Source organism: Neofelis nebulosa, chromosome 7 (genome assembly GCF_028018385.1).
Source record: "Neofelis nebulosa isolate mNeoNeb1 chromosome 7, mNeoNeb1.pri, whole genome shotgun sequence".
Taxonomy (NCBI): Eukaryota; Metazoa; Chordata; class Mammalia; order Carnivora; family Felidae; genus Neofelis; species Neofelis nebulosa.
Window position 1 is genome coordinate 50,761,692 of NC_080788.1, and position 24,438 is coordinate 50,786,129.

Sequence of the window (24,438 nt, forward strand, 5' to 3'; positions counted from 1 at the left end):
TTATTTCATTCACAGGACATTCTGGAAAAGGTAAGCCTATAAGGAAACAGCAATGGATAGGTAGTTGCCAAGGGGTGGGAGAGGCAGTGAGTATTAAAAAGCAGCCCGAGGGAATTCTGGAGAATTATGGGACCGTTTCATTGGTTAATTGCTGTGGTGGTGATACGACTACACGTTTGTCAAAAAGAATAGATCTGTACACCAGAGGAATGAATTTGACTGCATGTAATGAGAAAAAAAGAAAATGGGAGGAGGAAATTTGTTCAAAAGATGCTGAAAGAATAGAGATGGGCAATAAAACATAATGAGGCTGATTCTAAGGTGTTTTGGTATTAAAGGACAGGGGGAATTCGGGTGTTGTAGATGGACAAAAAGTGGAGTCCATCTTTGAGGAGAGTAGGAACCACTGCAGCACCAAGGCTTTAGTGTTCAGAAGGGCATGAAATCAATTGCACAGCTGGAAGAGATGGCCTTTTCTAGGAGAAGAGACAGCTAATCAATAGTAATAAAGGAAGGAAGAGTATATGGACACAGGTGCAGGTAAGTAGATAGATGGGGTGGGTGGGAGGAGCATGTGGTCTGAGCTTGAGGAAGCTCTCCCGCATTTGCTCCCATTTTTTTCAGTGCAGTGTGAAGCAAGGTCATCGGCTGGTAGTGAGGATGGAGGAGGAGGTGCTGGAAGTTTGAGATTTTGTTTCTAAACACATCAAGGCTGGTGACTGAGAAATGGCAGATATGTAGCACTTGTGCAGGCACCCCCTACCCTCACTCCCATGTCCCCCTGCCTCAGTGTTAATGGCAGCCATCACCTGTCAACAAAGTAACTTTTCCTCGTAAGCCTGGTCGGAAGCTTACTATCCTTTCCTATACACTGTTCCAACAGCTGCTTCCAGAGGATAAGAATGGATATAAATTCTATTTATCCCAGTCACCCAATTACACTGTGATTTGAAGCCAAATGAATTTTCTTTGGACTTGAAAAACTCTAAATGACTGCTGATATGGCATGGTTTTGTTTTCTGTCTCTCATATAGTACCATTTTTAGTGCTTCTAGTGAAAACAATCATGAGCAACTGAAAATCGTTTTGTTTTTTTTCTGTAGAGGAATTTTCTGAATAAACATCATAAAACTCTTTCAGAGAGCAAAATTTTTTAGCCCATAGCCTGACAAATAGTTTTAGGAAACACTTGACATGAATAGTCTTGATAGCCCAATTATGAGTGCAAAGAACTTGATGTTAAAGCAGAGATCTACCTAAAAAGAAATGCCTGCATAGTTTTGTAGATAGTTAACTATACAAAAGGATTCAACAATCAAATATATCCCTATGTAGACATTTCCAGGGCTGAAAGTGGAAGTTGTCACAATTGGGGCAAACTTAAAAGAATCAGCTACTCTGTTGGGATGAAAAGGTTAGCAAGCCATGGGAGTTAAAACTAAAGTAAGAAGTAACTCATTTCCATTTAGCATTCTTAGAGATTTCTTTTTTAGTAAGAGCCGTATTTAAGATGGATTTAATTTAAAACTAAATTTAAGCCGAATGTATCAGAATATTTTAGGTGTCTAGGATAATTCTTTTTCAACAGACCTCATACTGGAGGATTCAGTTAGCAAAGGAAAAGGCATCATGGCGTAACTGCAAGGGTTGGACCGCACTGGTCAAGAGAGGAGTAAAAGCCAGACTTTAGCAGGGAATAAATGTGGTATGTCACAACAAGATGGTGACAGGTAAGATGAGGTACCTTCATCCTGAAGAAGGTGATACTTGTTAGTAGGTCAACAGTTGATTTCAGGTCTTGCAGTCGTTCAGCATTGCTGGCTGGGAAGTTTTCCTGGTTAATTAATAAACAGAAAATGGGTAAATTTTCAGAGTGGGAAAACAAATTAAAACTAGCTTTCTGGTAAAGGAAATGGGGAATGAACTGTGTAAAATTATAAAAATATCCCTAGAGTATTCCCAAACTATTTTATCATAAAATATTACAAAAAGTAAACAATATGGAAATACTGCTAGTCTTACAAAGCCATATGCTTCTATTTCCACATTGCAATAAAAATATAATTTTTATTATATATTATGTATATATAATTATACAATTCATGCAGCGTTATTATTCGTCTTTGTTGCTATAATAATTTTGCTACTAAAAGTGGAGTGGACAGCATGTAGTTGGAAATATTTTTAATAACTTTCTCAAGATGAGTAATTTTTTCCAAAAATACCCTTGGGAACTTTTACATATGCTACATTTACTTTTAGTCACAAAGAAACTTTTAAAAGTTAAAAAAAAAAGAGTAAGACTGCACTGCCAAGTCTCTCCCTCAAGTACTGTGGATTTCAACAAAAAGTTTGTTAGTGATGTTGGGTGAAAATGTCATATAAAAATAAAGAAGTTCAGAACTTTGAAGTAAAGGAAAGGTGTGATCATGAAAATGTTTGATATAAGATTTTAACATTGTAACATTGAGGAATTTCTCATTTACCATGCTTTCAGATTGGCTTTTTAAAGAGTGACCTGAAAAACCACATGTAACCTTTAGATATTCATGAACTTCAGCAGAGTTAAGGTGTCAAAATGATGACAAATAATGTGGCCTCAAGGCCCCTTTCCCCCAATTATCTTTTTTTTATTGCCTAGTTAATAGCAGTTATCTTCTAACAGTGTTGGCCCCAGTTCCAACAGGAAGGTTGAATTTGACAAAATGTGGTATAATTTCCAGAAATATACAATTAAGAGATCCATCAATAATGAATTAAAACATGAATGTAGGAGATACACATATTTGCAGGTATGATGTTTAGAATAAATTATTAAATAAAGAATGCAAGAGTTATTGCTACAAATTTTTTCTAGAAATATAATTTATAACTGAATATTTTGTATCTAAGATCTTTATAATTAAAATAATATATATATTTACACCCAAAAATACATGAATACATTTGTGTGTGTATGTATTTGTATGTTTCACCTGGAGGTGAAGTATAGAATAGTTGACAAAAACTTTGGACAACTTCAAAAAGCATATTATAGTGATCTAGAAAGAGTGAATTAAGCGGTGAGTCCAAGTAAGAATCTTAAAAGCTGAGGAACTATCAGCAGGATATCTCAGCAACAAGGGGTGAGCTTTCAAGATGAGGTCTATGCCACATGTTTACCTCAAGAATTAGCTGATTGCCTCTCAGTCTGAAAGTTATTAAAATAATTGTAAAATTACACACACACACACACACACACTTTATTAGTATAAGCTTGTGTAGGGCAAGGTCTCTGAACGAGGGACATCTGCTTGCTTACTGACTGGACTTTTCCAGTGTGAAAGAACCTGAGATCCCAAGATCAGTATTTTTACTTTTCCATTACACAGTGGATGATTTTTTATAATATGACAAGAAAGCATCTCAGTCAAACATGGTATCTTACCTTCAGGAAAATAATTTTGTACATACCCTATACTTTGACAGGTCAATCCTTAAAGAGTTATGCAACTGATCCAATAGTTTTATGAATTTTTCCCTCTGTACAGAGCAAAAACAAAATAGGAGAACAGAAGTAAATGGTCATTCTAAAAGTAACCCTCAAAACAACTCTAGGAGTTATTTTCCTCATTTTACAGAAAGGATGGTTCAAAGATATAAAAAAATTATCTAAGGTGATAGAGCTAGTATGTGACAAAACAGTGATTCAAATGCAGATAGCTTTCACAACAGAACCAATCTCTTGCCAATAAGCCACATAGACTCTCTGTGATGAATAAGAAAGTATCCAAAAAGTTGCTTTCAGGGGAAAGAGTCCAGAGAACTGAATCACCACTGTACTAATTCACAACAATATGAGTCAGCAAGATAAAACATCAACCACCCCACACACCACTGTACCTCCTCAGAAATAAATTATTATCATTTTGAAATTTCTCCTACCTGTGGAAGCGGGAATAGCTATTGTTCTCATCAAGAACAATTTCAAAAAGCACTTTCTTTTTGGTAATAAGTATAGACTTCATAATCTGAAAGTACTGATTGCCTTTCCAGTATGTTTATGATTTAGTGTTTAAAAAAACATATATATAAAACATTAAGCAACAAAACAAAACAAAACACACACAAAAAACTAATACTTCCCTCTGAGGCTATCTCAGTGTTGGACTGACCTCTTCATAGGATCTGAAAATAATGAGTTTGCTTATAAGTCTAAAGATGAAGTTATGTTGATTAAATAAAGTAAATAAATTAGATAAAATAAAAACATCAAAGTCACACAAAGTTTATAGGTAGATGATCCCCCATCCTGAGTCTCAGATTTTAATCAAAAATAAAAAGAAATAAGAGAGTGGAAGTAAGAGCAAAGGTCTCTGCCTACATGAGTATTCTGTAAATAACAAAGTGTACTTTGGAAGATACTGGCCGAAGCAGAAACTTCCTAACACTTTCACATAAAAGGTAGATTTATGGGGTTATAACTCATTCTTTGAAGTCACTGATTTTGATGAAGTGAGCTATTAACAGAAGTTGATGAACTGTTCCTAAGTTGAAACTCCAATTTTCTGAATAAACTACTTTTATCTGGTTCATATGTCAGACAATCAAACTTGATATTATTTTCTGTGTTAACCCCTTGCAGAGACAATGAAAGAGCCTAAGAAATGAAACTTGCCTTCAAGATGCTTGCCATCTTATTAGGCAGAGAAGACTCTTCAGTAAAGCTACTGAAAACTGCTGATGAGTTAAAGGTCTTAGATTTTCCTTTCCCACTTTCCCTCAGACTTTCCCAGGGAAAGAGGTGAACTATATTGTCCTTTTATTAACCCTCATCCCCCAACCACATGGGTCAGTAGCTCTCAATCAAAAGAGAAAACCCTAAGAACCACTACCATCATCAGTTTAGGCCACAGTAAAGTTAACCATTCAATAACTGTAAAAGTTAATGTGCTCACGTCATGTCTTAAGATGCTTTATCTACCTCTGTGATTGGTATAAATCATCAAGACAGCTGACATGACCCTAGTAAGTCACATTAATGCCCAAGTCACTAGCCCTGTTATATACACTGGTAGTGACTGTTCTGGTTGTGTGCTTGATATCCATTTCCATTCTTCCTTACTACTAGAACCTTGTAATTAAAATGTGGCCATTCTGAAATACCTAACTTCATGACCTCTTTTCCTACAGGAATGGTCATGCAGTATGATTTTGGCTAATGAGATATATATAGTTTATTAAAGGGGATGGACCCAGTTAGCACATTACCATGAATTATTATTTGGAAAGACTCTAAAAGAATGCTTGCCAGGCACTGTTGTTGTATTAGTGTTCACTATGTAACTCCTTGTCAGGCTTGTTCTCCATTTGCCCTGTGTCCCTCTCCTTTCTTCCACCTGAAACTCAGACTAGACACGTGAAGGTAAAACAGTCATGTTACCTTCAGATAAAAAGCTAAACAAGCAATTAGGTGTGGTGGAGCAGGACGCCCCCATACCTTACCTTAGCCCTGTCTGCCCACCCTTTCAAAAAATTACAATCCTGAGCAGCTACCCTCATCCTGAATTCCTTATTACTTCTGGACTTGGGATCTACGGAGAAAAAAAAATTGTATTTCATGCAGCCAAACAGAATTCTGACTGACACAGATCACATGTGTGGTCTTCCTACCTCAGTCTTCAGTGCCCAGCTGGAAAATTTACATTCGAGGAACACAGAAAACTGTGGAGAAAACTGCCAGGCTTGTTGTCGCTAAATCCCAGACAATATCAGATGATATGAAATTAAAAGTGTGCTACTGATTACATCTTCATAGAGATTCTTTAAACAGAAGAGCAGCTTGAAATTTAATTGTATTATAATTCTATTTAACTATAGTGAGACCGCATTTGCAAGAGCTGAGGAGGCCTATTTCCTGCACGGTGTGATTTGAGGAGTAACAAAAGACTGGGTGATTAAAAAATGATTCTCCTGAGGGGCATGCCACAACATCTGAAGCCTCCACGATACTCCGTTCTTCACATTAGGTAATGTCTACACATGCCTGGTATTTAGTAGCAGGCCCAATCAATCACAATACTGTTACCGGTTAGCAAAAACTTAGGTTTAATTAGTTGATAAGAATAATTCTAGGGGTGCCTGGGTGGCTCAGTTGGTTAAGCATCTGACTCTGGATTTCCCCGTGAGTCATGATCTCATGGTCATGAGGTAGAGCCCCAGCTGGGCCTCATGGAGCCTGCTTGGGATTCTCTCTCTCCCTCTTTCTGTGCCCCTCCCCTGCTCACACATGCTCCCTCTTGTGCATGCTCTCTCTTTCACAAAATAAATAAACTTAAAAAAAAAAAAAGTAACTCTAGACCAGGGGTCAGGAAACTGCCTCTAAAGAACGAGGTAGTAACTCTTTTCAGCTATTAAACTCTGCCACTGTAGCACAGTGCTCCCAGAAACAATATACAAACAAATGGGCATGGCTGTTCTCCAGCAAAATTTTGGTTTTTTGGACAGTGAAATTTGAATTTCATATAATTTTCATGTGTCGCAAAATAATAGTATTCTTTTGATATTTAAAAGCCATTTAAAATGTGGAAACCATTCTCACCTCGCATGTGGGCCATGCAAACAAAACCAGCTGGTGGGCCAGTTTTGGCCCATGAGCACAGGGGAGATTTTGAGTAGGGGACAGTAGTCGCTACCTCACAAGTGCATTAAAATCAACAAGAAATGTAAACATATCACCCTGGTATCCTGGGAGTTGTAGAAGGAAATGTTCTTCTGAGGAAGGGGTGTAAAAGCCTCTGCCTCATTCTCAGCTGCTCTTTTCCCTTTCTTTGTTTCTTATTATCTCACTCCCGCGGCAGGGGTTGATTTAACTTGAATCTAATGATGCTTCAGCACTGGGGGCTACAGTGATGGTGTCAGTGACTAACAAATGTCATCAACTGAAAAGTATTTAAGGAGTCCCTTCACAGGCAAGTTTGAAAAGCCCTGAGATGGAATCATTCACTGACCTAGAGACTCTCAAAGTTTCCCTCACTTTGACTAAACTTTAGAAAGGTTTTTCCTGACTCTAGGCCCTGATGTCTTAATTTTTGAGCATTCTCTTTAAAAAGCCTAACTGTAATTCTTCCTCTGTCCCTGGGAAATGTGAATGTGTTTCAAAGCCTCTTGCCAGGTTGCTTTACAACCCAGAGAAGTCTTCCCCAAGTACTTGGGAGCTATCCCTCTGAAAGGTAATCATCAAAGAGATAGTACCCGTATCACCCAGGATCTATGAGAGGGTAGGAGACTAATTTTGTTGGGTGTCCATTAGTAAACACAGATAGCCTCATCACAGAAAAAGATATGTGCACACCCAAATATAATTGAGTGTGCTGGACACATGCCAATGATCACCCTTCCCCTTGAGAGCCTCAGATATTTTTTTTCTCCTAAACACTGGATTATCTTTTTTCAATAAGAATGGTATTTCAGGATTTTCATCATATGAAGAAGTGATCAAAGAATCTGAAGTCAAAAACTCTAGAAAAAATCTTAAAGAGATGTATCAGGAAGTTAATGAAAATATTATGCTGTTTTTCTGGAAACTATAATATTTGTAGTGTTATATTATAATTTATAATTCATTGGCATTCATTTTTTTTCATTAAAAATGAATAATTTTCTGTTTCCTATTGACAATTTGTATTTTTCTTAAAAACAGTCTTATCAGGGGCACCTGAGTGGCTCAGTCAGCTAAACTTCTGGCTCTTAATCTCAGCTCAGGTCATGATCTCACAGTTTGTGAGTTCAAGCCCCACATCAGGCTCTGCACTGATGGCACAGAGCCTGCCTGGGGTTCTGTCTTTCATTCTCTCTGCCCTTAACCTGCTTGAGAGCTCGATCTCTCTCGTGAGCTCTCTTTCTCTCTCAAAATAAATAAATAAACTTTTAAAAATATTAAAAAAGAATCTCATCAAATTATATAATGTTTAGGAAGCACAAAACCTAGATCCACCTCTCCCCAGAAATAATCATTTGTCAAGTCATTAAAAATGACTTCTAAAATGTTTCCCACACACATTTTCTCCTTTGCCACAACCTTCATTTTCTCTAAGCCATTAGCACAGCATTACTTTGCTTTGTCAGGACTAGCTTCTCAGGCCTATCACTAATTTCCATCTAGTCCTCCTGTATTCAACACCAGAACTGTTTTACTCATTTCACCTTCTTTCAGTGTGGCTTCCAGTAGTTCTGAGACTGGAAAACTAAACATCATATTTCCCAAACTCCTTTGCAGCTAGGCTTATGCAATTATCTTAGTTTCTGCCTATTAGATACATGTGCACTGCTACATTTGGAAAGCAGACGAGTGATGGAGGCCTAGTTCCTGCTTCTTGGTTTACTTGGGCTGCTAAGTCCTGGAGACATTCATTTCCCAGTCTCTGGTCACTAGCTTTGTGGTCTCAGACATTCTGCTGCATTAGCAGAAGCAGCCTTCTGATTCCTCACCTCCCCAACTGTAAGAAAACTCACCACTTCTCTTAAAATCAGTTTCAAATATCAGTGATATTTTGAGGATTATTACAGAAAGATCTTCCTTGAGTCCCAAATGATATTATAAGCATTTAATTCCCTGTGCCAAATCCCTTTCTACTTAAAGTTTCTAACATGGTGTCTATTACTACAACTGAACTGTGTCTGATATATATCCTCTCTCCCCCTTCTGCAACATTTCCTTAGTTAGTTATCTTTCTAAATCAAAGATTATACCCTAAGCTTCAAGAATGACATCCAAACATCTCTGTAGGTTTTAAAGGCCCTCAACAATCTAATGTCAACCCAATAGCACAGTTTCTTCTTATACTACCTACCTTTATTCTTTTTGTTTTAATTTTTTTTAATGTTTATTTATTTTTAAGAGAGAGACAGAGCATGAGCAGGGGAGGGGCAGAGAGGGAGGGAGACACAGAATCTGAAGCAGGCTCCAGGCTCTCAGCTGTCAGCACAAAGCCCCACACGGGGATCAAACCCAGGAACCGTGAGTGAGACCTGAGCCAAAGTCGCAGGCTTAACTGACTGTGCCACCCAGGAGCCCCTCTACCATCCTTCATTCTATTTGCCCTACTTAGTAGGCAGGCTACCTTACACACACTTTGAACTTATTTTGTATCTTTACTTTGGTCTTTACTCAAATGTCTTCCCAGACCCAAGGTAGCTTCCCAACTACTTCTTGGACAGTGGAAAAATATTACTCATCCCTAAAAGCCCTGCTCCTTTTATCACACTTTCACCAGTCCCTGAAAAGTATCAATCACTTGATCCTCTTCAATCTCTCAATATGAAAGCCTCCTTTCATACTAATCACACTTTGGGAGTGACTTAGGGTTATTGTTCCAGATGGTTAAGTGACTATCCCATTAGAACATGAACCTCAGAAAGTAGACGTCAACGTTTATCATTCAATCCCTTTACTACTTGCCACAGTGCCTACTGCTATAGGGAACACATAAATACATATCAAATGAACAAGTGGACAAATAAAAGAACATATGGAATGGTAAAGAAGTATTTACTAGCTTATTTATTTTTGCCCAACAATGGCTGGATCAGAGACCCAGGGAAAAAAATGAGCTCAATAAACACCAATATAACTAATAATTTGTTATGTGTACTTTAAAATAACTCACTAAATAAGTTTTCTAAAGACTCTCCTGTCAAGTTGAGATACTGAGCCCAAACTCAGAGTTTTCTTCCTTTCTAACCCTTGATCTACCCATGGTGTTTTCAATAGCCATGAGGATGTTTCATCCAATAAACTTCTTTAATCTTCTTGACTGCAAGCAACCTTTACACTCAATGATATGCTGCTAAATCATGTCTTCAAATGAAAAATGCCTTCATGTTTAGTATTTGCCAATGTCCATGATGTTAATATTCTCAGTACTTCTGGTTTCAAAAAATGGCTATGCTACATAACTAGCTTGTATTATTCTTGAAAATTCACAAATCAGTGCCTGTGAGAAGATGTAAGCTATAACTTAAGCTATTGAGTTTTACACTCAATTTTCAACAGCATATCCCAGAGCCACATCTTGGACCCAAGACTCCCCTTTGTAATTTTAACTGAAATATATCATGTTCCTATCAAAATCCTTTGACTCTGGCTCACCTGCTACAACTTCTCAAAACAAGACCCCAGGCTGCATCATCTCAACGTCTCTGTTGACAGCTTCACTCACCCTTCAATTGATTTTTTTTATAAAGTTTATTTATTAATTTTGAGAGAGAGAGTGCGAGCCAATGAGCAAGCAGGGGTGGGCAGAGAGAGAATCCCAAAAGCAGGCTCTGCACTGACAATGCAGATGTGAGGCTTGAACTAACAAACCATGAGATTAAGACCTGAAGTCAGACAACAACCAACTGAGCCACCCAGATGCCCCTCCATTGCTTCTCTTCTACAAAATTTCAACCTAGAGTCAATATAATCAACTTCCCAAATCTGTTACATGAGCATCAGAATGCTGAAAACTTCTGAGAAAATCTCAAAGCCACCTATATTGTTGTGACAGTAAGTTTATGCTCCTCAACATCAAATGATACCTTCAGCTTTACTAGGAATTCCTCTTCCATGGCCCTGAAGCATTTCTCTTTCTACTCCCTTTGGTAACTTATCCAAACCTTGCACAGCATCCTTCACCTGCCTCTGTATTATAGTCTTTGCCTTGCAAATGAGCATTTCCTGTTCTTGTAGACAACCACAGGGATTAGGGAAATGGGGTATGACACCCCAGCTTTTCACTCCTATATCAAAAATTCAGCATTCTCTGCAAGAACACGGATACTATTCCCGAAATTTCAGAACAGAACTTGTCCTTTCTCATTCCAAAGAACGTCTCTCCTTTTGTCTCTTTCACTACCTTTCTTCTTTCTCCTCTGGGAACTCACTGCATCACCTGTTTTCCATCAGATAAATCTGCAACTTGACTCTCACAACTACTCCCTTTCCTAATAATCTATAAACATGTGTAAATTTACCTTTTTAAATAAAAAAATTCTGACCCAACAAGACAGGAAAAATAAAATCTCTTTATTCATAGCAAAATCTTCCCTTGCCCAATCTTCCCCCTTTTCATTTCACTTAACAGAAGAGTCTCTATGTCCTCAGCCACATTCACCCTTTGATTCACATGTTTATTATAAAATATAATGATAATATAGGAAAGTTTTACAATTTTAGTATAAAGATGAATAGAAAGCAAAACCACAAAATATCAGCTGTCATCCTACCAGGTGGCTGTATCATTGGCATTTTGACACATTTCCATCTAGTCTTATTTCTAAAACAGTGTGTATGTTGTTTTTTCAGTGTTGGAATTAGACTGTATAAAGAATTTTGTGGGGTTTTTTTTTTTCACTTGGCATTCTATCATGGACATTGCTCATTTTTATGTACTCTTCTTTAAAAACATGATTTTTAGTGATTGCATTATATTTTAGTGAATAGAGGAACCTAATTTACACAAGCATTCATCTATGTCATTCACTGAAGGACCCTATGAAATTAGGCTTCAATATCAACTGCTTCAGTCAATAATCACCTCCTACTTGCCAAATACAAAGAGGTCATTTATTTCCCCATCTTACTTTAACTTTAGCAACAGTTGAAAATGTTATATACTTCTCTTTTCTCAAAATAGTTTTCCTTTGTCTTTTTATAATATTACATTCTTTTATTATCATTTTCATTCAATTTCTCTAACCATTTTCCTCAACAAACTTTGCTTGTTCCTCTTCTTCACACCCAAGCGTTCTGTCCTTTTCACTTCATTCCTGATCATTTTTCACCCAAGCCATGATGAGAAATAGCAACTGTACACAAAAATATCTGAATTGTAAGACTGATATTTTTTTCTTAAGTATATATTTGTTTACAATTGTCATAAGAAAGCTTTCTCCACTGGTTTATTATTTGGAAAATCAAATGTCTGAGTTACACTTTTGAGAAGGATAAAAAAGGGCCAATGTAATGATGTTCCTGAGTCACAAGCAACAGATCAAATTCAGAATTCAGGGAAAGAACTTGGGACCATAAATTGGAGGTGGGAGACTTTATACTTAGATATATCTGACTAAACAAATTGCATTACTTTCAATAGGTCGAGAAATATATAGTCACATTTACACACCAAATTTACAATTTATGAAAATGTACTTTGAAAAAACATTCTTTTTTTTGGCCCTCTTCTAAAGTAAGTTATTTGACACACAAAATAAAGTTTTTATAATCATGTTGTCACTGAAAAGTAATGAAATCAATTTGGTTTCTCCTCTTCGGGTTGGCATGAAGTTCTATCTCATTTTCCTCCAGGTAGCTTTTAGGATACATATTAATCACAAAGACACATCTTCTATTTCAGAGGTAGAAAAGCTCAGCGTTCCACAAGATTGGCTTATTCTCTACAGTGTATCCAGGCAGGATATTAAAAGCAAAACAATTTCATAATAGAGTGCTTTATGTTACAGGTGAAATCTCAAGACAATCCTGTTACCAAGATGAGGTTTTTGGTTTTGTTTTCTTACACTTTTAAAAAATGTTTCCTTATTTATGAGAGAGAGAGAGAGAGAGAGAGAGAGAGAAAGAGAGAGAGAAAGAGAGAGAGAGAAAGAGAGAGAGAGAAAGAGAGAGAGAAAGAGAGAAAGGGAGAGAGAGAGAGAGAAAGAGAGAGAGAGAAAGAGAGAGAAAGAGAAAGAAAGAGAGAGAGAGAGAGAGAGAGAGAGAGAGAGAGAGAGAGAGAGAGAGAGAGAGAGAGAGAGAAGAGAGAGGCAGAGAGAGAGGAAGGGAGAATCCCAAGCAGGAGCTGTGGTGTCAGCACAGAGCCGAACACCAGGCTTGATCTCATGAACCAAGAGATCATGACCTGAGCCGAAATGAAGAGTCAGATGCTTAAGTGAGTCACACAGGCACCCCAAGATGAGGTTTTTATGACAAAACTGTTCTAATCGTCTGTTATGAGTCATAACAGTATTTTATTGAGCTGACCAGGGAATGTTCTTTGGTCCTGACTTTTACAAGAGTCAATGTGTCTAACAGAAGTAGCTGCTAGTACACTGTTTTACACTGTAGGTAAGGGCAAGAGAGATGAAATTTTCAAAACTTATATTTATAGACCATTTTCAGCTTTTACGAGCTGGCTTCTCTATCTTTAACGTCATTTGATTCTCATCTTCAGTTTAAGAAACACATTAGAGCAGTAGTTACCTTCATTGAGCAGACTGAGAAATTGAAGCTTGAATGAATGGACTTGTTTGCTAAATTTGACTACAAACTCAAATTCCCTGACTCCTAACACAGACTGCTTTTTTCTATTAGTGCTTAATCTGATCTGTCATTAAACAACTACTTTTTCCTTTGATTCATTCCAACTCATCTCACATGCCTCACATGCATTTTCTTTTAGATGAAAAGGACAGGAAAAGAGTATACACAGCAGCACATTTTTCCCCTACTGGCTTCACACATTTTTATTTGCTGAGTCTCATTTGTTTCTACTCTATGACACATACCCCCAAATTTAATTTCTAACAACATAATCAATAACAAAATCTATTCAGTGAACCAATTTGGAAGTGCAGTGGAAAAATTAACTATGGTGTCATGAAAATCATTTTGCTATAGTGGAGCTTGGTTTCATGTATACACACATGCGCATGTGAGAATAAAACTACCTGTCTCACAGGGTTATTGAACAGAGCTACTAACTACCAGTTGCCATACTCAAAACCTTGGGAATCTCTCCAGAAAGCTTTCCCTTTCCTTCGCTGTCCATATCCCCAAAGACACTACGTGCTATTGATTTGATGCCATGAAAAGCTCTGCAACATGTCCTTCATTCTCCATTTTCACTAGTTTTGTCTTAGTTTAGATCTTCACCATGTTACTCTGGTTACTATTAATTTATGTCTTGTCAATTTCAATTCCACAAGGCTTATAGAGAATGAGTTCCAGTGACAGGTGTAACAGATAAATATTTGCGTTTCCTGGGGCGCCTGAGTGGCTCAGTCGGTTAAGCGTCCGACTTCGGCTCAGGTCACGCTTTCACGGTCCGTGAGTTTGAGCCCCGCATCAGGCTCTGTGTTGACAGCTCAGAGCCTGAAGCCTGTTTCAGATTCCGTGTCTCTCTCTCTCTCTGACCCTCCCCCATTCATGCTCTGTCTCTCTCTGTTTCAAAAATAAGTAAATGTTAAAAAAATTTTTTTTTAAAAATATTTGAGTTTCCTTAGGGTTCCTGCATTTCTGCTTTTCAATGAGTCCTTGCTGCATTTGAATATTTCAGGTGGACATCTTAATTAGGTACAGAGAGTTCTTCAACTCTATACACCTACTATGATTTACTCAGAAGACATGCTAATAACTATCAATAGGAGTAAGAACCAAGAGGAATTATAAATGGAGACTAACAGATTCCAGAAAAGTCAACCAAACTCACTTTTACCAGGGAATAGTATCTGAAATGATGAATCCTAAATTTGCATACATGGAGAAAGTTCTATAAAATCCCAGTACTCTATCACAAAATTTATGTGTTTCCTTCTTGGAAAAGGTCATTCCAGATAGGGAGATTTAATCTCTATTGAAGATGCCAATTGGCTGCCAAAATTATTTAGCAGAATATTATTTTAATGAACTTTTAGCTTCTCCCCACTACACTAAGGGTCCCTAAGAAGTGCCTCCTGCAATAAGATTCCAAGAATATCTGGAATCCCTAGTCCCTTGAAAATGTAACTCCTGTAAACTAGTAAAAATTTTAAAGTCCAAAAAAATACTTACACCAAAGTTGGTAGCAGCAAATCGATCTGAGGCAGAAACCTGTACATTTGTTGCAACTGTTGTGTGAGCATAGAAAGCATTTATATTCGCCAACAAGGTGCTCATGACAGCAGGGACACCAGGGCACATGTATTTAGAAGACAGACATGAAAAGTGCCTATAAGACAAAAACATTAAGCACTTTTAAAACATAAAGCAATTAATTCACATAATGGCATACCCTCTAACGTCAGCAATTAATTCCCCAACTATATCTATGAAAAAAAGAGAACACTCCCACGATCTCTACTAAACGAAAGAGAAAGCAATTTCGGCTTTTAAAAATTTCTCATTCACAAATGTGAAGTGGTTTAATTAGAATGTGATTTGCCACAGGGATGAGTGCATAATTCCTTTCAACTGTGGGAGTTTTGTGTGTACACACGCAAAGTGCACTTTCCAGGGGAATCCAGCACAGTGGGAAAGCCATTATACAGGATCCTCCCCTTCGTCAGCAACTATGCCGTCATTTACTTCAGTTCCCGAAGTGCTGCATTTTAAACTGAATGTCCTTTTATACTTGTATTTCTATCATACTGAAGACGCAAGGTCTCCCCTTTCACCGCCTATCTACTGAGTAAGTGAATTCAGCATCTGACTTGAGTCCAGTTTCTGGGCTTTTGTCATAAAGGAATACCTTCCATAAGCATTTCTGTTTTCTTAGCATTTTGTTACAGCCAGGATCTAATAAAGCAAACAGAAGAATGGTGAGGGCAGATTGAATTATGCCAGCTTTAGGCTTAAAGACCATTCCTTTTAAACCCTGAATAATAGTATCATTCACAGACATCAGAAGCATCAAGTGTTCAATTCTGTTACTTCTCCCAAGAAAAACTGTTTCATTTGAACTATAACAAAAGACGTGAAAACTGAAAACACAGCTTAAGATAAAAATGCACAGATAAAATACTCATGGAAGGAAGAAATTTTCAGTTTGTTATCTGATCCTATTTTGTTCTCATGCCTCAGCAATTTATCCTCCACTTAAGCATCTCTGAGGTCTGTATTATTGAACACAAACAACAGAGTGTACATGCATAAATGAAATGCCCTGAATGGCACCTCCAAACAAATGGATGGTCCTAGAAATGGTGGCTTCTCTTAAATTTCAGTCAGGCTACTCACTGAACTCCTCAGGATACTGGCTGATCAAAGTAGGTTAAAGTTTTAAACATGGATCTTTGAGGATTATGAAAAACAAAGTACGCCACAGTTGTTACATGAGATTTTGCAATTTAACCCCAGAAAGATTAATACTGATTGCTTCTTTTAGGTAAATGATACATATTTTGACTGTAAATATGAGGTAAATACCTAAGGGAAACAGTAAGAAACTCAAAGACCAGAACTTTATTATCCTGAACATGCATTACTTATTTTTTTTAATGTCCATTTATTCTTTGGGAGACAGAGAAAGAGGGAGACAGAGAGGGAGACAGAATCCCAAGCAAGGCTCCGCATGGTGAGTGCAGATCCCAAGGCAGGGCTTGAACTCAGTAAACTTGAGATTATGACCTGAGCAGAAATCAAGAGTCAGATGCTTAATCAACTGAGCCAACCAGGCACCCCTAAACATGCATTATATATTTAAAAGGATACTGGACGTCACCAGGATGAATAATCTTGTTCGTGGCTTTGAAAAATGGATCCATGCCTCCTAATCCAGCTGAGTTACTTAGTATTTACTTGTGGTAGCTGCTACCCTCTGATTTTTGGGGCTCAATTAGGGTGGCAGCAGTTTGGCAGAGACTTTGAGCAGAAATAAAGGAGAAACATAATAAATATCCTGCTGAAGGCATTCAGATGAGAATTTTGTAGGTGAAATTGAAATGTAGGTGAAATTTTATAATGAAATTTTATAATGAAGATGACACAATTATTGAACGTCGTTCACCGCTATAAGCAATCTGAGGGAAAAATGAGTGTAATATGGGAAGATGGGGGATACAAACAACCAAGTTTGCCTATTTTATACTTTGAGTTGCTAAGCCAATGTTTTAGTGATGAAAATTCTCATTGCTTTTGGGGCCCCAAAGCAGTTTTAACACCACAATGAGAGATGTGATTTTGAGTTATATAATTTAATACAATCCTTGCTATGTACCTATCATTGATGTTAATACATATTATTCATAAAATTATAAAAACAGTAAAAATAAATTTTTTTACACTTTAAAGTTTTCTTAGAAAACAACTTCAATTTATAGTTAAAAGGTAGGGTTATAATACTTTCTCTTATTAGAAGTGATCACAAATAAAATGGATTCTAGTGTTTTTCCATCCTTTAATCTTTCCTCCATTTTTTATATTAAAGGCATCTGTCCAGACTACTCTCCCTTCAATAACTACACACTTACTGTAGCTCTGGAATGATTCTTCATGATAGGAATCTAGAGGTGATTAAAACATGTTCCTGGTATAAAATATGCATACCCTAATTGAGAGGCACACACCTTAAACACTAATTTTCTCATCTAAGAGAAAGTGCTGTTCCAGAGTATCTAAAGTTGGGGTGCTATTACTGAGGTATCCACAGGCCAGAGGAAGGTACAAAGTCTGATGGAGGACAAAGCTTCAAAGGCTGAGTTGAGCCCACTAGTGGTGAGCCCACAGAGGAGAAGTGAGAGAGAAATGCCTGAGCCAAGGTCTAGGGGATTAGAGTTCATGTAATGGCCATGAAAGAGTGAAGAGTTTAGTATCCATAGAATTTGGTTCAATAAATATTTATTCAACATATCTAAAGGTGAGATACCATGTGAGGCACTGGATATATAGTAATGAATCCACTTGCAGACGAATGGGAGAATCAGTCCTATAAGAAATATAATACAACTATGTAAATGTTATGAGAAAGAAAAGCCTTACAGAGTGCTAAGGGACAGTATCTTAGAGTGTGCATATTGTGGTCTGGTGGGTCAGGGAAAGGTCAAGGAAGACTCTTTGAAATGAGACTGGGCTAAGAGTTAATGCATAACTAGGAGACAGCCAAATCAAGCATAGGGCTTGCTGTCACTGATAGGTAAAGGATGTATTCCAGGGGAATGGAATAGTATAAACTAAGGCATAATAGGGAAAAAATACCATGTACAGTGAACCCTAGAAATTTTAGGTTGGTAGATCCCAAATTTCCAAGAGAATATTCTCCGCTAGGTTTGACCAAAACCAAAGTGAGGGTGTGTGTAGGACAGTCTCATGAAATATGTTAGGCAAGTTAGATCTAATTTATAGATCAAAGGACTTTTTCAAACTAAAATTCAAAATCTTAGAGTCAGTGTAAGTTAAAAATTAAAAAAAAAAATTAAATCTCCAAGGAACTCTAGCTGTTCACATGGATAGAAAGTGAATTTTTTTTAGGTTATTTTCTATTTTGAGAGAGAGAGCACAAGCAGGGGGAGGGGACAGAGAGAGAGAGAGGGAGAAAGAATCCCAAAGGCTCTGAGCTGTCAGCACAGACCCTGATGTGAGGTTCGAATTCACAAACCATGAGATCATGACCTAAGCCAAAATTGAGAGTCAGGTGCTTAACTGACTCACCCACCCAGCTGCCCCATGATTGTTGAATTTTAAATAGATGATCTTGGCTTTGATTAAACTTTAGTAGGATGGGTTTAAAGAAGGTGAGACTAGAGAAGAGAGCTCAATTAGGAGGCTGTACAGGGAAGGGAGGGTGGGTGTCTGAGTTAGGGTAGTAGCTATAGAAATACAGAGGAGAGAATGAATTTGAAAAACACTGAAAGAAGACAAATTGTCAGGGCATGGTGATTGAGGAGGGCTGAGAGGTAGGGAAGAGAAATGGTTACGCTCCAAGGTTTCAGTGCAGGTATAATGGGTACTTTTGCTATGTGGGCTGAGAACAAAACAGGACAAAGGAATTATAAGGTGGGAATTATGTGTTGAGTTTGACCTTAAGGTACTTGTAGAGGTTTCACATAGGAATGCCCACCAGCTTACTGGATACTTGAACTGGACAGTTAGATTTAAGGGTCACTACCATGAGAAAGGATAAGGTCATCCAGGAGGATTATGCAACATAAAAAGAGAAATGTCAAAGTGTGGAACTTGAGAAACACCAACATGTAAGGAACTTGTGAAAGGAAAAAAAATAAATAAGTGAATTCTATGACTGAGGCCAAAGGAAAAAAACAGATGGATTTAAGGAAAGTCAGGACACTGGAATCAGGGAAACCATGGGAATGGGAAGTTTCTTTGCAGGTGAAGGATGATTGATGCTGTTAGGTTCAGTGAGGAAGTCTTACAAGGACAGAAAATAGACTATTGGACTTGACAAACACACTTAATTGTGACCTTAATAAGATCAATGTTAGTGGAGAGACAGGATGCACCAAGAGGAAATAGGATGAAAAGTGGGGAGGTGCCAGGGGTGACCAAGGTAAAGTGGGTCAAGGACAGATTCTGTTGGTCTCAAGCTAAGGAATTTTCACATTCTCATGTGGACTATATGAAGTTCGCAGAGATTTTTGCCGAGGGAACTGACATTATCAGACAAATTTGGAAAGGTGACTCTGAAGTGGTGTAAAGATAAATTCAAACGAGTAGGTATTAGATGCAGAAAAAACAATTTAGGAAGACATAGAAGCAAAAAAATGACATTTTCACCCTGCTTGCAGTATGACTAAGCCATTCACATACCACACTAAGAAGTAACAAAATATTTTGTACCTTGAGATAATCTAAAACTCACAGAATCACATTTTTGAATCTCTAAGATATAAAACTTGAATAATTCTTCTATGAAACCTAAACTTTCTAACAAAACAGCTTTGAACCTGATTTTACCCATGTTATATCTGAAAACTTATTATGACTTCTGAAAATATGAAAGCCAGGTTTGTGTCCCACCAAGAACAGCACAAGAATACCATGTAAACTAGAGAACCTTAGAAATGTTGTGTTACTTTGTTTTATTTCGTTTTGCCAGTGCTTTTGAAGACTGACTTCCCCTGTGCGTTTGCTGTAATTAAACATTTCTTTCCTTTTCTAATTTTTTTTTTCCTTCTTAAGGTCATAGAAAAAGTAAGGTGATTCAGGATTGGAATTCAAGCAATGGAAGTTCAAATCCATATCTTTTAACTGCTAGAGTGTAGCTTTCTCTTAATTTATCCTCTTCCTTATCTCTTCAATGTTGTGTATTACTTGTACATGCATCTGTTTCTTTCAGAATATGTTTAGTTCATGCTTGGTTATCATCTTATTCACCCCTTCTCTAGCCTACTGTTTTTCTTGTCCAGAGGAGATAACCAATGTTTATTAATGAAAACAAAAGCAAAGTGAGCCAAAGGTATTGGCTATGTAGAGTTAGAGTGTACATTGTATGTGGTTGATTACCTTGAGTATGACAGTTTACCAAAACATCTAACTGCTTTGTAAACATTTGTTCAAGTGCCTGGCAGTTAGTGCCATGATGATGACAATAACTATGAAGGTTAATAGCATTCTGCTTATAAGTGCTATATATTTTAAACTTTCCAGACCATTAGGCATGTATTTATCTTTGACAACAGAAATATTTTGCTTTCTGATTTAAATTTAATTGAGATAATTTCTGGGGAACAACTGGAAGTAGCTAGCTGCATATGATTCATCCCTTGAAACTTCCCATGGAAATATCCAAGAAACCCAAAAAAGAATGTGAAGTCATAAAAGCACTAGAAATTAGGGTACCCATCTAAGATTTCCCAGTACCTGGGAGGACTCTGCCTAACATTAGGGCAGCTGGCTAGATTGAGAGATATTCAGCAGATGACTAAAGTCTAAACTCCTCAAGTGTTAACCTGACAAGACAGATAACAGGAGGATGTTTTTAACAACCACACAGCGTATACCCTGTAAAAGATTGGGGCCTCAGCTGCTGGCCAGCAAGGCTATCAATCACTTCACTATTCCAAGGCGATGGCTTCCCCAGGCAGGAAAGAGCTGTCTCTGTTTCCCACACCTCCTCCCTCTACATCCATTAAAGGGTACACAACTCCCAAGATTGTAATACAGCTTGTGCAATAGGAAATAGGTAATGGGATTTGAAGCTAGTTAGAAAAACAGGGCTGGAAGAACACTGGGAACAGTATATCCTGGGAATTATATAAAATCTTTTATATTTTGCTTCCAGCAAGACAAGGATTCACAGGTTGTTTAGATCATCCAGGGGGGGAAAATCCAACTCTGCTAGTTGGAGAGTCCACCAACAGGAGCAGGTAAGTATCTTTCACCAATCTAAAGGAGAGCTGCATTTAAATAAAGTTATGGGAAAGAGTACAACATTTTTAGAGGCTTGACTTCCAGTTCAAGGTCTGCAGATGAATGCTGACAATACCCAGGTGGTTAACAAATACTGATTCCAAAGGAACCCTGTAAGTTGCCAAATAGGCAAGAGGCAAACATCTTTGTATATTATTTTCACATTCACACATGCATGTACACACATGCACACATAGGTATAGGCAAAAAACAACCAAAATCCTGGCAGGAAATAGTATTAACTAAAATGGTACAATGTTATGTCCAGATAGAGCTATAAAATTTTGTTTTTTTAAAAAATACATTTTGTATTTTAAAAATAATTTACCATTAACATGTTTTATTACCCTTATCAGAAAAGCAGATATATAAAACATATATTTTAAATGTTAATTCAACTTTTGCCCTATTATTGATTTCACAAGTCTTTTTGTAACTTAGCATGAAACAAAGCAACCCAACACTTCTTAAAATTTTATTTGATTGACTTAAGTAAAAATTCTTTATATTTTTCTTGTCTAAAAATACCTAAAATTTAAAGTACTATATATAATGTAAAAGTGTATAATCTGTATCACTCTTTAAAGTACTATTGAATAAGATTTTTACAAAAGAAGTCAGCAACAAATTACCAGTAAAATGTTTTTTCTTTCAAAGTTTATCATAGACCTTACTGGTTTCTGGTGAATGAGTAGATGCAAAAGAATTACTACAAAATTACTGTAAAATAGATACTACTTTGATTTCACTAAATAAAATATATCAAGACTTACTTTTGAAGGTATTAATGGAATGATAGTTGCTCATAACTTCCTAAGGCAAAATACAAAGATGATAATGGTGAAGACTGGACATCAAAGCAGGACAATGAGAAAAACCTAGTATTTCACTTAATGCTACTTTTCCTCCCATTAGTCCTTTACATCAGTTTTAATATCAAATTGTAATAGTTTTTCTTAACTAAAATTGTAAGCAACGAAATTTTCATTGTTTGGTAAAAGGAAAAAGGTAAATAGATTAAGGTCATGAATATGATCCTTTTTAATTTGATCAGAATTACATTGAACAAGTCTCACTATTTCTAAAAATTAAAGATATAGTAATTGCCATCTCTTAGAACTTACATGAAAATGTTCTTCTTAAAACTGGTGACTCGGGAGTTCATCAGTCAGAATACTAAGATTAAAAGTTTAAGCATTTGATCTACCCCATGACCCAGCAATAGCACTGCTAGGAATTTACCCAAGGGATACAGGAGTGCTGATGCATAGGGGCACTTGTACCCCAATGTTTATAACAACACTTTCAACAATAGCCAAATTATGGAAAGAGCCTAAATCTGACATCAACTGACAAATGGATAAAGAAGATGTGGTTTATATATACAATGGAATACTACTTAGCAACAAGAAAGAATGAAATCTGGCTATTTGTAGCAATGTGGATGGAACTGGAGAATGATATGTTAAGTGAAGTAAGTCAGCCTGAGAAAGACAGATACCGTATGTTTTTACTCATATGCAAATCCTGAGAAACTCAACAGAAGACCAGGGGGAAGGGAATGGGGAAAAAAAAAAGTTACAGAGAGGGAAGCAGCCAAACCATAAGAGACTCTTAAATACTGAACACAAACTGAGGGTTGATGGGGGGGGTTGGTGAGAGGGAAGGTGGGTGATGGGCATTGAGGAGGGCACCTGTTGGGATGAGCACTGGGTGTTGTATGGAAACAAATTTTACAATAAATTATATATAAAAAATCACTTCCACAAAAAAAAAGTTTAAGCATTTGAAAAAAATGTTTAAGAATTTGATACTAATTTTAAAAAATTTAAAACACTAAAACTCAGAATTTCCAGGTCATTCTTAGGAGTAAATTTTTTCCCTGGTTGGTAAAAATACCTGTCTTTTTCTAGAAACTGTAACTAGGATTATGGTAAATTACAGATGGTACATTTTGGTACCAAAACAATATCCTACACTGAACTTGCCTCTTCACATTCACTTTTAACCTAACTGGTAAATGATTAGACAGTCAGTTTAACCAAGAAAATCATATGCATCAAGGTACATATTTCTTAGATGGTTGAAGGAAAAAAAGAAAAAGAGACTTAAATTTCACAGAAGGAAAAGTGTTAATCATGGTTAATGGCTATACTTCTTGGAAACCTTAAAGAAATGGTCAGCATATTGCTTTTTAGTATGTGGGGAAGATAGAGGGATTATGGCTGGCCAGTTTAGAGATACCATGGCATAGGCATGATTCATTCTAATACTAGCTCTGATCTGTGACCTTAGAAAAGTAACTTTATCACCCCTAGATTCAGTTTTTCCATCTTTATAATAAAAGAGCAGTTAAAAGATCTGATCTTTCTAAGCTTTACCATGTTTTGCATTTCTGAATACAAATAATAGGTTATGTAAAGTCATATATTACTTCCTCCTACTATCAACATTTCATTCTATTGGAACCCATGGTTAATAGGAATGGCCAGAAAGAAGGGGGCAAGGAAGTTGTTTTGAAGCATCCTTTGCTCTTCAGGAATTTTCAGCTAAAAGGCTTCTAGGCAACCTTCAATTTGCCATGAGTCTGACTCTGACTTTCTGTATGCCCCTTCTTTATGTGTGGTTACTGCCAAGGCGAAGCTTCTTGCTTCTAACCATCTCCTTAAAAATCAACTCCTTTTAAAGGCTGTAGTTTCAATGATACTTACATTATTCTAGGAGGGAGAGGGAAAACAGAATTAAAAGGACAATTGGCCACTTAAAATGACTGAATATATCCTTGCAGCAAACCACCCCTTCAAATAGCACACCTTCAAATAAAATAGGTCAAAAAGTACTACTGTATTGTCTGAAAATGCTAATATTTCCCCACACAGACATGATTGAAAACAATGGATTAACAATGTTTAAATCACCTGACTTTGCTTTTCTAAGAAAACAGGGTTAGTGTCAAACCAATTAAACAAATGAAATTTCAGTTTCATGGGAAAAGTTAGATAGACAAACTCAAAAAGTGATGCTTAAATTGCCAATAATGAGATAGTTTCTGGAACGTTTTCAGTTATTAAAGTGATTGCTACAACATTATGATCCATTAATTCTCAAACATTACTGGCAAAATGTTGGGAAGTTATGTATATTTCAAATAGCACATCTGTATTCAATTCACTTGCTATTGTTTTGTAGCTATCACGATAGAAAAAGTAAAAAAAAAAAAGAACAATCATCTAACTTACCTGCCTTTTCATGGATAATTGTCCCTAATCACATCATCTTGTGGTTTTCAAGGGGTCGAAATGCCTTTGATTCAAAAGATCTAAAGATCAATTATTTTTTAATAAGAATAAGAGCAGGGT

General features: G+C 36.8%; 1 protein-coding gene across 6 annotated transcripts in view; it reads right to left on the reverse strand.

Annotated features, from left to right (window-relative positions):
* Positions 1–24,438, reverse strand: part of UNC13C (unc-13 homolog C) — a 614,642-nt gene that overhangs the window by 274,357 nt on the left and 315,847 nt on the right. For all 6 annotated transcript variants that reach the window (XM_058737680.1, XM_058737682.1, XM_058737681.1 and 3 more), the window contains exons 17-19: positions 14,789–14,945; positions 3,454–3,522; positions 1,745–1,834 (exon numbers count right to left, since the gene is read on the reverse strand). In XM_058737680.1, coding sequence (XP_058593663.1) covers positions 1,745–1,834; positions 3,454–3,522; positions 14,789–14,945 — 316 coding nt within the window. The remainder of the gene's footprint in view (positions 1–1,744; positions 1,835–3,453; positions 3,523–14,788; positions 14,946–24,438) is intronic.